At 48.3% G+C, this 14,940-nt stretch overlaps 1 protein-coding gene across 1 annotated transcript in view; it reads left to right on the top strand.

Moving 5' to 3' along the window:
* Window positions 1-14,940, top strand: part of LOC117368155 (deoxyribonuclease-1-like) — a 62,791-nt gene that overhangs the window by 23,260 nt on the left and 24,591 nt on the right. The window contains exons 4-6 of the mRNA XM_033961525.1: window positions 3,156-3,271; window positions 14,247-14,359; window positions 14,430-14,587. Coding sequence (XP_033817416.1) covers window positions 3,156-3,271; window positions 14,247-14,359; window positions 14,430-14,587 — 387 coding nt within the window. The remainder of the gene's footprint in view (window positions 1-3,155; window positions 3,272-14,246; window positions 14,360-14,429; window positions 14,588-14,940) is intronic.

Raw genomic sequence — 14,940 nt, 5'->3', positions numbered from 1 at the left:
AGAGTGACAAGATGAAGAAAGCAGAAACCAGAGAAGAAGGCAAGGTAGAAAAAAAAAATCTATTTATTTTTTTGCTTTAGGGGAGATACATTGCTGTTTCTGTGGTGTTGCATTATATGCTGAGTCCAGCTTCTTGGTGGTTCAATTTAACCTTTGTCTACGTATTTCTATTTTATCCCCCCTTTTACAAAACTGTAGAGCGTTTTTTAGCACCAGCCGTGGTGGTAACAGCTCTGATGCTCATAATTCTATGAGAGTCTGAGCTGTTACCACCATGGCTAAAAATCACACTACAGTTTTCTAAAAGGGGGAGGAGTTAGTTTGTGATTACATATTCCATATTAGACAAAAGTGTTTTCTGTGTGTTTGAAAGACACAGTTTTCTGTTAGGATTGACGGTGTAGGATTGATCTGTACTAGTCTGGCTTGTTTACTTTTACAATGGGTGTATTGATGTTGTACTGCTCACTACAGTATGTAAGATGCTGCCTTTTCCTAGGTACACTCTTGTGTGACGTGTGGATTGTTACTAAAAATAATGTTTTTCATACAGATGGGGCGGGGTCAAAAAATGATGGGCCCTGGGTGTCACATAGGCTAGATACGCCACTGAGTTGAAGTAATCCATCCTGGAGAGAACATAGGTGTAGAGGAACTGAGTTAGGTCCAGTTTGGAGATATAGGGTTTGATCCTTCTCAGTTGATAGAGTTAGTAGAAGGAAGTGGAGACCACCTGGGAGATGCAGTCATTCTCTTTTTTTCAATTTATTTTCTGTCAGAGCTGAAAATACAAGTTTGCAAAGATAAGAAGATCCAAACAGTAACAAAGCCTTGATTGCTTTGTTGCTCAAGTTAGGATAAGGGGAAACGACCCTCGAAGGAAGTGGTGGGGCCGTTGGATGACCATGGAATAAAGGGAGTGTTAAAGGAGGACAAAGCCATTGCCGACAAACTGAACACATTTTTTGCGTCTGTGTTTACCGAAGAGGATATACACAACAAACCGGAAGCCGTCAGGCTATACGCAGGAAACGAAGACGGGAAACTGACAGGGTTGACGGTCAGTCTAGAATAGATATGCAGGCAGATTGATAGGCTTAAAAATGATAAATCCCCGGGACCGGATGGCATCCATCCGAGAGTAATCAAGGAACTGAAAGGGGCTATAGCTGAACTGCTTCAATTAATAGCCAATCTGTCGATCAAATGGGGAAGGATTCTGGAAGACTGGAAGGTGGCAAATGTTACGCCGATCTTAATGAAAGGTTCGAGGGGTGATCCGGGAAACTACAGACTGGTGAGTCTGACCTTGGTACCGGGAAAGATGGTAGAGGTGCTGATAAAGGACTGCATCATTGAGCACCTTGATGGACACAATCTGATGAGGACCAGCCAGCACTTCAACAAAGGAAGATCTTGTTTGACGAACTTGCTGCACTTCTTCGAGGGAATAAACAGGCAGATAGACAAAGGCGACACGGTCGACATTGTATATCTGGATTTTCAGAAGGCGTTCAACAAGGTTCCACATGAACAACTACTTCAAAAAATTGCGAGCCATGGAATTGAGGGTGAAATACTCACGTGGATTAAAAACTGGCTGGCGGATAGGAAACAAAGAGTGGGGGTAAATGGACAATACTCAGACTGGAAAAGCATCACCAGTGGAGTGCCGCAGGGTTTGGTGCTTGGACCCATGCTCTTCAACATATTTATAAACGATCTGGAAATTGGTACGACGAGTGAGGTGATTAAATTTGCAGATGATACAAAGTTATTCAGAGTAGTGAAGATGCAGGAGGATTGCGAAGATCTGCAACGTGACATAAACACGCTCGAGAAATGGGCAACAACATGGCAAATGAGGTTCAACATGGATAAGTGTGAGGTGATGCATGTCAGTAACAAAAATCTTATACACGAATACAGGATGTCCGGGGCAGTACTTGGAGAGATCCCCCAGGAAAGAGACTTGGGAGTGCTGGTCTACAAGTCAATGAAGCCATCTGCGTAATGCACAGCGGTGGCGAAAAGGGCGAACAAAATGCTAGGAATGATTAAGAAGGGGATCACGAACAGATTGGAGAAGTTTATCATGCCGCTGTACCGGGCCACGGTCTGTCCTCAACTGGAATACTGCGTCCAGCACTAGTCACCGTACATGAAGAAGGACACAGTACTCAAAAGGGTCCAGAGAAGAGCAACTAAAATGGTTAAGGAGCTGGAGGAGTTGCCATATAGCGAGAGATTCGAGAAACTGGGCCTCTTCTCCCTTGAAAAGATGAGACTGAAAGGGGACATGATAGAAACATTCAAGATACTGAAGGGAATAGACTTAGTAGATAAAGACAGGTTGTTCACCCTCTCCAAGGTGGGGAGAATGAGAGGGCACTCTCTAAAGTTAAAAGGGGATAGGTTCCGTACAAATGTAAGGAAGTTCTTCTTCACCCAGAGTGGTGGAAAACTGGAATGCTCTTCTGGAGGCTGTTATAGGGGAAAACACCCTCCAGGGATTTAAGACAAAGTTAGACAAGTTCCTGCTGAACCGGAACGTATGCAGGTGAGGCTAGTCTTAGTTAGGGCACTGGTCTTTGACCTAGGGGCTGCCGAGGGAGCAGACTGCTGGGCATGATGGACCACTGGTCTGACTCAGCAGCGGCAATTCTTATGTTCTTATAACTACTGCATAAAAAATAAAATTACTTGCTGTTAGTTTTCAAGGACTAGTCACGTCAAAGAATGATACTTGTCTGGGAGGCTGTATCCTTATGCAAACAGACTTTCATAACATTGACAGAATCTTGCGTACGCAATGTACATGTCATCTTTTCTAGTGTATACTTAAGAAGGGAATTTTTTTAAATAAAGTAAAATTCTGGAATCTCTCATGGCACACCTGAAATCTCTTCAGGGCTCACAGTTTGAGAGACACTGCCTTAGATGAAGACTGTAGGTCCTAATCCCAGCTAGAAAATGCTTTTCTCTTTTTCATCTGTGGCTTAAGGTAAGGGCTTGATCTTTGAGGTTCTGCAGGTAGGGGGCTATCTCTAACACAGACTTAGAAATGGGAAGTAGTACTGTTTAAGAGACTAATTCTGTTCTGTTTTCTATACCATCCTACTCCTGTATGCCCATCTTTGCTTCTACAAATGCAGAGAGGACATTGTGAAACCCACAAGGTGGTACCACTATGACGATGGCTGTGAGAATTGTGGCACAGACTCTTTCATCCGGGAACCCTTCGTGGCACAGTTCCAGTCTCTCATCACAGGTACATCTCTGCCAGGGGTTAACCAGCTACAGCACCCACCCCTTATTTACACAAAGGTACTCTCCCACCCTTCTCTCATCATACGTAGCACCCTATCATACACACACAACTGTGTACTCTCTCCCTTATAGATAAAGAGGCTGCATTGAGAGCATTTTGCTGACCACTGCAGGTGGTATGCCCAGAAACAGTGGCGTACCAAGGAGAGGGCGGGGGGGGGGGGGGACGGTCCGCCCCAGGTGCAAGGCCCGAGGGGGTGTACAGCTGGCCACTTACCGGGGATTAGGCTGCCGCCGGAGAAAGGCTGCCATTGCCGTCATCAGAAAGAAGCCGGCGCCGAATTCTCCCTCCCTGCTTCTCTTCTCCGAGCCGAACAACTCTAGCCGTCCAACGTCAATTCTGATGTCGGAGAGGACGTTCTGGGCCAGCCAATTGCTGCCTGGCTGGCCCGGAACGTCCTCTCCGACATTAGAATTGACGTCGGGCAGCCAGAGTTGGTCGGCCCGCGGGAAAAGAAGGAGGGCGAATTTGGCGCCGGCCTGTTTCCAATGGCCAGTGGCAGCCTTTCCCCGGCGGTGGTGGCAGCATGGTTGTGGTAGCGGCGGTGGCATGGGGGAGGGAAGAGAGAAAGAAAGAAAGGAGGGGGGAGCCAGGAAGCCAGAAAGAAAGCAAGGGGGGTCAGGGATCCAGAAAGAAAGGGGGCAGGGTGAAAGAAAGAAAAAAAATGGGGCATGGGGAAAGAGAGAGAAAGACAGACATAGAGAAAGAAAGGGGGCATGGAGAGAGAAAGAAAGAAGGGAGCAGGGTGAAAGAAAGAAATGGGGCACGGAGAGAGAGAGAAAGACAGACATACAGAAAGAAAAGGGGCATGGAGAGAGAAAGAAAGAAGGGGACAGGATGAAACAAAGAAAAAGATGGGGGAGGGAATGAGGTCTGGAGGAGAGGAAGCATACAGGAGGCTGGAAGAAGGGAAGAAATATTGGATGCACAGTCAGAAGAATAAAGATGCAACCAGAGACTGATGAAATTACCAAACAAAGATAGGAAAAATGATTTTATTTTCAATTTAGTGATCAAAATGTGTCAGTTTTGAGAATTTATATATGCTGTCTATATTTTGCACTATGGGCCCCTTTTACTAAACTGCAATAGCAGTTTTTAGTGCAGGGAGCGTCGAGAGCAGCGTGGGGCATTCAGCGCAGCTCCCTGCGCTAAAAAATGCTATCGCGGTTTAATAAAAAGGGAGGGGGTATATTTATCTACTTTTGTAAAGTTGTTACTGAGGTGACATTGCATAAAGACATCTGCCTTGACCTCTTTGAAAACCCGCGGAATATAAATGATAATTAACATTTTCTCTGCGTACAATGTGCTTTGAGTTTTTAAAATTTTATTGTTGGTAGATCATTTTGACTTGGCCACGAAGGTAATGGGGAGGGAGGGAGGGGAGCTGCTGAAAGACATCTAGTAATCCTTGCAGGCTTGACTGCAGGGAATTATTTTTGTAAAATCATGTTTTGTTATGTGACTGGCATTATTTAGACTTTAATTTCTATGAATGAATAGAATGAAAATGATATAAAATTTCTTGCTTGTTTTTATGGAATACGCTTCCAGAGGAGGTGGTAGAGCAGAGTACGACTTTGGGGTTCAAAAGGAGATTGGACGAGTTCATGAAGGAAAAGGGGATCCATGGGTACAATTAGAGGGTTACTATACAGTACAGAAGGCTGTAAATTAATAGAGTAGTAGAGAAATAGATCACTACAGTCATTGACCTGGGAGGCCACCGCGGGAGCGGACTGCTGGGTGTGATGGACCTATGGTCTGACTCAGCAGAGGCAATGCTTATGTGCTTATGTGCGTGCGCTGAAGGAATGTGGAGAGAGAGTGGGCTGAGGACGCTGAAGGGAAATGGGGAAGAGAGAGTGGGGAGAAGACGCTGATTTATATATTGACAATTGTACAGAATATTGGTTCTTTTTATACTTTAATATAAACAATTCGATCACGTGACGCCATGCAGCGGGACAGACGCTAGTCTGTGTCTCTCCCGCGGCCCTCCGCAGATTCCCCTCCCTCTTCGGGCACTCTCCGGATTTTGAGGCGCCGGACCGGACCCTCCGATACCTCCCCTCCTCCGGACACGGTGGGCGAGTTTCGGGCCGATTTCGCCGTAGCATGTAGCAGAAATCGGCCCGCAAAGAAACGGACCGCGGCAAGCAGGGGGTGGTCAAGATGGCGGCGCTGCCGTGTCCTGGAACAGCTACGGGATCCTATCTGCAGCTGACTGTAAGGAAGCATTTCCGTCCATGAACCGCGGGGTAATTAGGAGAAGGGAGGTTTGCAACTACATCAAAATAATAAAGAAAAATACAAAGAAAAATAACAGGAGCCACGTGGAGACGGGTGATACACTGGGGTTGGACTCGCTGTTAAGGATTTTCCAGTGTACTTCTGAGAGAGACCGTGCTTGGTCCCAGAGAGCTAGGATCACAGAATATAAGCGTCTTTCCATAGAGCAGTCTTGGATCCGTGACGCTGTGCAGCGGGACGGACGCTAGTCTGTGTCTCTCTCTCCCGCGACCCTACGCAGCTTCCCCTCCCCCTTTTTTGGGCATTCTCCGGCTATTGAGCCTTTGGACCGGACCCTCCGATATCTCCCCCCCTCCGGACTCTGTGAGCGAGTTTCGGGCCGCTTTTGCGGTGGTATGTCGCTGAAGTCGGCCCGCAGAGAAAAGGACCGCGGCAAGCAAGGGGAAATCAAGATGGCGGTGCCGCCGAGTCCTGGAGCAGCTACGGGGGGGCCGGCTTGGATAGCTGAAATCACGGCCGGAGTTACGGCGGCGATGGAGCTCGTGTTGGAACAGAAGCTCCTGCCATTGGATCACAAGCTGGCTGTGGTCCAGGCTTCGCTGGATGCTATGGGCCAGGAGACGGCGGCGTTCCGGCAGCGGGTGAGCGATGTGGAGGATAGACTGCAGCACGTGGAGGATGCCCAGACAACACATCAGCGCCTTATCTCTGCTCTCGAGGATCGCATTGAGGACCTGGAAAATAGATCACGCCGGTCCAATTTGCGTTTTATCAGCTTTCCAGAAGCTGTGGCGGAGCGGGACTTGAGAGGCACGCTGGAAGCCTGGTTAGCTGCCTCCGTTACCTTTCCTGCGGATCTCGGCCCGCTTCGTATCGAGAGGGCGCATCGCCTGGGTCTCAGCTCAGCTCATCAGGCCCGGCCACGGGTGGTAATAGCAAAGATCTTGAACTATGCTCACAAACAGTCTATTCTTCAGGCGGCTCGGGGCGAGCGCGCTCTCACCTATCAAAACGGCAGGGTGCTCTGTTTTCAGGACTATTCTACAAAAGTGGCTCAGCAACGGCGGGCGTTTGCTTCGGTGTGTTCTACATTGGCGGCCCGCCATGTTCGCTTCGCCCTCCTCTACCCTGCGAGGTTGCGGGTTCATCACAATGGCACTACTCAGTTTTGTTCTACCGTAGCGGAGGCGCAAAACATGTTGGATGCGTGGAATGTGGACCTGCCTTCTACTAGTGCCGCTGGTGTGATCTCCTCTACTGCTGGTCCGGCTTGATGGATGCCGGTCTTCAGAGACACGCTTTCTTCTGGCTTGGGTGCAACTCTGGTCTCCTCCTTGGATTTCTGTTAGGTCCTTGGATGGCCCGGTGCGGCTCTGTCTTTGAGGGAGGCACTGCTCGGATCTTGTGCTTCCAGATGTTGCGGAGTCCCTGGACTTTTGCTGGATTTCTGTCTTCGAAGCTCCTCATTCTTCTGGCTCGCCTACACCTTGGGACTCTTTCTTGGATTTTGCTGGGACCTTGGTTGGACTTCTGTCCTTGACGGGGGTGCTGCTCAGCCTCTGTGCTTTTTGCTATAAGTTGTCTCAGTGCCCTTGGTTTTGTGGGGCTTTCTTGATTATTGAGGGTGCCCAGGGCCTCTCTCTACTCCTAGGCGGCCTAGGCTGTTTTGGATGGACGGTGGCCTTGATTCACCCTCTGGAGCGGGTGTTGTTGAGCTTGTTGCCTGGGGCGTGGTGCGTGCTTGGGGACGAGCGGTTGGAGGTGTGTATGATGCGATGGGTGAGGAGGGGGGGAGGGGAGTTAGAGTGGGGGTTGTGTGGTTCCTGTTGAATATGTGATTTGGGGTTTGGGGTAACCATCCTCAAGGGATATATGGGGGTGGATGGGGTCTGGGATTGGGTTCCTTTGGGTCGGGGGCCCTTCCTGGGCCAGTGAGGCCTTATATGAGGATGTCTTGAGATTGGGAGATGGGTTCTAATTCTGCAAGGTCGCTCTTTGGGGTTTGTCTAGTTCCTTTTGCTATTTTGGGGGGGGGTTTCTGTGGAGGGGGCGTCTGTAGTGATTGGGTTCCTGTGGGGACCGGAAGGGTTGGGGTGGATGGGATGGGAGGAGTCTAGTGGGGTAGGACTGGTCTGGTTGGGTTTGGGGGTTGGGTTGGGGTGGGTGGTGGGTGGTGGGTGGGTTGGTTTTGGGGGGGAGGGGAGGGTGGGGTGGGGAGGGTTGTTGTTCTTGTTTCGGGGTGACTGTTGGCACTGGCTTCCGCATGGCTGTGGCCTTAGGAGGGGGGCTTGCTGGGACGCCTCTTCCTTGGCTTTTGAATTTTTTGATTCCTTGTTGGGTATTTTTGTTTCATTTTTATGTCCCTTAAGTTATTATCTTGGAACGTGGGGGGCATTCATTCCCCAATAAAGCGACAGAAGGTGCTTCGACAGCTGCGGAGGAGCCGGGCGGACGTGGCCTTTTTGCAGGAGACGCATTTGACTGCTGCGGAGCATGCCAAACTGCGAACCTGGTGGGTGGGGGATGTCCTGGATTCCCCTGCGTTGGGTAAGAAGGCTGGAGTGGCTATTTTGGTGGGTAAACATCTTCATTTGGTGGTACGGACTGTCATTAGGGACCCGGAGGGTAGGTATGTGATAGCCTCGGTTAATTTGAACTCTAAACCTTATATTCTCTGCAACCTTTATGCTCCCAATAGCCCGGGCGTGGGTTTTTTTCATCATTTAGCAGACCTTTTGTCGGTCTATGGAGATGTTCCCCTGTTGGTGGGGGGTGATTTCAATGAGGTGGCGGATCCTCTTTGGGATAGATCGTCTGGGGTGGGGAGGGAATCTCGGAAATCTGCTACTGGAATTGCGATTCTTTGTGCTTCCCTTGACTTGGTGGACGCCTGGAGGGTCTTGCATCCCTTGGAGAAGGATTTTACTCACGTTTCTCGGGCCCATGCTTCCTTATCTCGTATAGACTATATTCTCTGCTCCCGCTCTTTGTTTGCAGAGATTGTGGAGTCTACGCTGGGGCCTATAGAGGTATCGGACCATGCTTGGGTGGCATTGGTATGGCAGTTATCTCGAACGCCGGGGACCCCTCGTGGTTGGCGCTTTCCTTGCCACCTTTATCGTGATAGTAAATTTCATGAACATCTGGTAGCCCGGTGGCGCTCTTTTCAGGACACAAATGCAGCTCATTTTGGTACTCCTTCGTTGGCTTGGGAGACGGCAAAGGCGGACCTTCGGGGTGAGATTATTTCATATGCTAGTTTTCAGCGTAAAGTGCGCAAGCGAGAGCTGCTTCGGCTGGAGAGACTGGTTTCTTCTCTCCGTCGACGCTACGGCATTACCCAGGCACTCCCGGATAGGGCTAGATTGCTGGAGGCTCAGTGTGCGCTTAATTCTCTGTTACACCAACACGCTCGTCGGTCTATGGAGCATTATAGGTATCATCTTTATCGTTTTGCGAATAAGAGTAGTAAATTTCTTGCAAAGCTGGCTCGACAGCAGCGGGGTAGTTCGCGTATTGCTGCTCTGCAGACGCGGAACTCGGAGATAGTGCATACTGATGGAGACATCAACAGGGAGTTGCGGGATTTCTTTGAGAACCTGTATGCTGCTCCCTCTGACCCTCTGCTAGATGGGGGGGTATATTTGGCTGGTCGGGATCTCCCGACTATTTCCGCTTCCTCTCGGGTGCAGTTGGAGGCGGAGTTTACTGCAGGGGAGATTGAGCGGGAGATCCAGGCTAGCGCTTTGGGTAAGTCTCCTGGCCCGGATGGGCTACGTAGTGAGTTTTATAAGATCTTGCGAGCTGAGGTGGCGCCTTTGTTGGCTTCGGTGTTTAACGAGGCGGTCGGATTGGGGGAGCTTCCTCGCCACTTGAATGTAGCTCAGATTATTGTTCTGTTGAAACCTGGGAAGGATTCGAATAGACCCGAGTCGTACAGACCGATCTCTTTGTTGAATTTTGAGGCTAAGCTTTTTGCTAAAGTTTTGGCCACCCGTCTTGCCTTGGTACTCCCGAGTCTTATTTCTGATCAGCAAGTGGGCTTTGTGAAGGGCCGCGCGATTGCTAAAAATGTACGCCGTATTTTGGCGGCGTTGGAGCGGACTGCACAGGATCTGGTGCCTTCTTTGATAATCAGCTTTGACGCCGAGAAGGCCTTTGACCAGGTGGATTGGGGCTTTATGTTTGAGGTCCTGCGAGTGTACGGTCTAGGCCCATGGTTCATTCAGGCGGTGCGGACGCTTTATGCAAACCCAGTGGCCCGGGTGTGGGCCAATGATACCCTTTCTGATCCCTTTCCAATTTGTAGGGGTACTCGCCAGGGATGCCCCCTTTCACCTTTGTTATTTGTCCTGACTCTGGATCCTCTCATTCGGGATGTGCAGGGTAACCCGGACATCATGGGAATGGTCGTGGGGGCTCATCACTTTAAACCGGCGGCTTTTGCCGATGACCTCTTGGTCTATTTGACGGATCCTCGGGCCTCCCTCCCCGCTCTTTTGGAGTGTTTTCGTGAGTATGGGGATTTTTCTGGTTTCCGTTTAAATAAGCAGAAGTCGGAGGCTATGGCGTCTCCGGACTCGTTGCGGGTGGAGTGGGGGCCGGAGTTTCCTTTGCGCTGGGCAGGACCCTCTTTTAGGTACCTTGGTATTTTGTTGTCTATGGATGTCTCCGCGCTCTACCGTTTGAATGTTGATCGTTTGTTGCAGGAAACTAAGGGGCTTTTACGGCGCTGGTTGAATCTTCCTCTGTCCTTGATGGGCCGTGTTCATCTTTTTCGCATGATTATCTTCCCGAAATGGTTATTTGTCTTGCAAACGCTTCCTTTCTTTCTTTTGAAAAAAGATATCCTGGGTCTTCAGAGACTGGTGATTTCATTTTGCTGGGGGGGTAAGAAAGGTAAAATGCATCGCTCTTTTCTTCAGGGGTCCTGGGCACAGGGAGGATTGGGTCTTCCCTCGATACGTCTGTATAATTTGGCCTGCTTGCTTCGGCATGTCCGGGATTGGCTTTTTCTTAGCTCTCAGCATACCGATCGGGAGCTGGAGGTTGACTACTTTTTTCCGTGGGCTCTGCCTTATCTTATCCAATGGGATGGGAAGGTGCGGTTGGGGCCTGGGGCCCGTAGTTGCTTGGTGGAGCCGCTTCGTCGGGCTTGGAGATGTGTTTCTCAGTTGTGGGGTCACTCGCCTTTTAGTTGTGTTCTGCTGCCCATAGTGGGCAATGCGGCATTCAGTCCGGGACAGGAAAATGTTGTTTTCAAACGGTGGGCGAGGAAGGGGCTCCGAACTTTGGAGCAGTTTCTACAGACGGATGGTAGCGCTGTTCCTTTTTTGACTCTCCAGGCGTCCTGGTCTTTGGGTGCGACGGATCAGTTTGCTTATATGCAGCTCTCGCATTATGCAGCCTCCTTGCCCAGGGACTCATTGACCCAGTCTTTTGCTATCACTTTACATGACTTTTTCTTCGATGCTCAGTGGGATTGGCTTTCTATCTCTCAATTTCATCGTAGATTGGTGGCTTTGCAGCCACGGCGGGATTATCAGCGGCTTTTGACATCTTGGGCCCGGGACCTGGGATGTCGCCCGCGGGTGGCGTCCTTGGCTCCTCTGGTGCGCCAGATACCTCGGGTGGTGCAGAGCGCCGAGCTCCAGGAATGTCACTTTCGGGTTTTACATCGGGGATATGTCTCTCAGCAGCGGGCTTTTTATTTCGGATGTGCTCCTACGGCTATTTGTCTGAAATGTCACCAGGTTGCTAATTCTTTGGCTCATGGGGTGTGGTTGTGTGCATCTATTTCTGCCTTTTGGATGGAGGTCCGATGTTATTTGGAATCTTTGGTGGGTTATCGGCTCCCCTCATCGGTGGAAGGGACTATTTTTTTGGCGGAGGGCTATTTGGGCGGACTTTCTGCAGGTGATAGCCTGCTCATTCGTAAGGGTTATATTGTGGGAAAGAAATGTATTCTTGCTCATTGGCTTCAGGACTCCCCGCCCACCATCTGGTATTGGCGCAATAAATTGCATCTTTTAATGGTCTGGGAGTCCATGTCCGCTCGGTTTTCTGGATCTCGGAGCAAGCTTTTTCTGTCCGTTTGGGCTTCTTATTTGGATACTTTGCCCCCTATGATAAAGAGCCAGGTGGTCAATCGCTTGCGGAAGCCAGTTGTCCCCGTATTGCCAGTGGGTTGAGGGAGGGGGTTTGGGGGTGGGGGTGTTGGGTTGGAGCGGTTGGGGGGTTGTTTCTAGTTTGGTTTTGGAGGGCTCCAGGCTATCAGAGTACAGGCCTGGACTCTCACTATTATCTGGGATTTCTAGTTGGGTGCTACCATGATATACCGTATTGAGGCATTGTACTGTGAAAATGATTGTGTTCTCTCGGTTCTGTGTATATCATTCATGTTGGTGAATAAAAAAGTTTAAATAAAATATAAACAATTCAAGGCTTGTGTGGATGGAATCAGGTGGTTTGCGGGGATGGAGACCGAGCTTACGGGGATTAGTCCAATAAAATGGTATTTTTTTATTTCTCATTATTTGTTTTATTTTTATTTGTTAATTTGTAAAGTGGTGATTGTTATGTATCAGCTTTTTCAAATTTACATCTACTGTCTTTATATTTTGCACTGTATTAGAGGACATGTGTTACTGTTTTTGTGGTGTTGCATTGTATCCAGTGTCTGGTTTCTTGGCGGTTCAGTTTAACCTTTGTCTACATATTTCTATTTTTAGTTTGTGATTATTCCATATTGGGCGAGGGTGTATCTCTATTCTGTGTGTATGAAAAGAACATAGTTTTCAGTTGGCATTGACTACAGGATCAATTGACTGGGCGGGATCTGGCTTTTTTAGTTTTACAATGTATGTGTTGGTGTTCTAGTGCTCACTGCAGTGTTTAAGATGCTGCCTTTTCCTAGGTACACTCTTGTTGTGCGATATGTGGATTGTTACTAAAAATCATATTTTTCATATAGATGGGGGGGGGATGTCAAAAAATGATGGGCCCCGGGTGCCACATACCCTAGGTAGGCCACTGCCCAGAAATTCAATGTTGGGCCATGTCTGGGCTTCTGCATTGAATTTTCAGCTCAATGGAGCCAGCTACAGCATATTCAGCACTTAACTGGTCTTGGGGCACTGCATAAAAATAGGACTGACTTTTATGTGGTCCTATTTATGTGGCTATCTTGGCCAGTTAAATGCTGACTATCAGCACTTAACTGGCCACTTAATGGGTTTAGTTCAAGTTGATTTTAATTGGTTTTAAAAATTTGAATACTGGAGTACCAGGAACTCTTTTTAAATTGTTGAAACCATGCTGCCCATCTAGATCTTTGCATTCCAGTCAAACTCAAGTTCCAAATTTACATGATGCAAGGTTGGAATGTACAAGAAAGATGGCTTTTTTAAAATGTGCGACTGGTTTTATGAAATTGACTTCCTTTTTCATTAACAATTGAAATCTCTTTATCTAGATTTAAAAAAGTCCCTTAAAGTTTATTTATTTCAACAGGTTTTTGGATGTGAGTTATAGTGTGTGTGTGTGTGTGGGGGGAGTGGGGCGAACAGAATGCTAGGGGATCATGAACAGATCCAAGAAGGTTATCATGCCACTGTACCGGGCCATGGTGCGCTCTCTCCTGGAGTATTGTATCCAGCACTGGTCGCTGTACATGAAGAAGGATATGGTACTACTCGAAAGGGTCCAGAGAAGGGCGACTAAAATGGTTAAGGGGCTGCAGTAGTTGCTGTACAGCGAGAGATTAGAGCAGGGGTTTCCAAAGTCCCTCCTTGAAGGCCGAATCCAGTCAGGTTTTCGGGATTTCCCCAATGAATATGCATTAAAAGCAGTACATGCACATAGATCTGTTCACCCTCTCCAAGGTAGGGAGAATGAGAGGACACTCTCTAAAGTTGAAAGGGGACAGATTCCGTACAAACATAAGGAAATTCTTCTTCACCCAGAGAGTGGTAGAAAACTGGAACGCTCTTCCGGAGTCTGTTATAGGGGAAAACACCCTCCAGGGATTCAATACAAAGTTGGACAAGTTCATGCTAAACTGGTGAGACTGGACCCATTTGGAGCACTGGTCTTGACTTTGGGGCCGCCACGTGAGCGGACTGCTGGGCAGGATGGACCATTGGTCTGACCCAGCAGTGGCGATTCTTATGTTCATATGACTATGGGGAGGCTTTGGTGATGGGGTTTTCTTTTTACGATGGAATTCTTTTATATTTTATTTAAATATTTTCATTGTAAACCGCTTTACTTACTTTTAAGTGAGATAATGATATATGAAATAAATGAAACCTGTAACCTGCTGACTCCACCCCCAAAATGCACTGAACAAGTGATTTAACCTGCCTGGAGCCGTTCTGGTCATTTTGAATATCGACCTGGAAGTCTTTTTTCACTGAAGCATCCAGTCTTCAACCGTGATGCGGTCTCACCTGTGTAAATAGCACCTTTCCTCACAACAGCACTGGTCCTTACTGAGAACCTCCAGGGTGGCTTCATAGATGATTGAAGCACTAGGGAACCTTGCCCAGTAGGTACTGACACTGCAAAGGATACTGAGAGCTTATGGGGTGTCGGAAGAGTGTATGGTCTCTCTCTTCTGCTCCTCCTGAAGCCATCTGTCTATTCCTTATCCCCCCAGATCTGAAGAGCTTCGTATTGATCTCCATCCATACTAGTCCGGATTATGCAGTGAGTGAGGTGGATGCCCTCTTTGATGCCTGGGAGGATGCACAGCAGCAGTTTCTCATGGAGGTAATAAAGAGGAAGATGAGGGGGAATAGAGGGAGTGAAATGCATCTCTTAATGAGGTCTCTTTTGGCAGGATATCTTGATCCTTGGGGATTTCAATGCTGCCTGCAGTTATGTCACCAGCAAGGACTGGCCTCGGATACGCCTGCGGCAGTCAGAGAGCCACCAATGGCTGATTGGAGATAAGGAAGATACCACAGTGAGCACAAACACTCACTGTGCCTATGACAGGTATGAGGGATTATTAATCATATTATTAAGGATAGTCAAGTACATCAGCAGCTCTCCACCCTGTCCTAGAGGTACATTTAACCAGCCATGTTTTCAGGATAGCCACAATGAACACACATGAGATAGATTTGCATATAATGAGTCTCTAACTTAAGCAAATCTTTCTCAAGTATATTCTTTATAAATATCTTGAAAACCTAGCTGATTAGAGATGCCTCCAGGACAAGATTGATAATCACAGATCTACCTTGAAGCTGACACTGCATTGAGTAATCCCCTCCCTGGTTCACCTGTCCTCATCTCCACAATGTCTTTGACTCCTTCCTCCTTCTCTCTCTTTATGTGACCATCTC

Source organism: Geotrypetes seraphini, chromosome 1 (genome assembly GCF_902459505.1).
Source record: "Geotrypetes seraphini chromosome 1, aGeoSer1.1, whole genome shotgun sequence".
Classification (NCBI taxonomy): Eukaryota; Metazoa; Chordata; class Amphibia; order Gymnophiona; family Dermophiidae; genus Geotrypetes; species Geotrypetes seraphini.
This window is presented reverse-complemented; position numbering and strand designations above follow the sequence as displayed.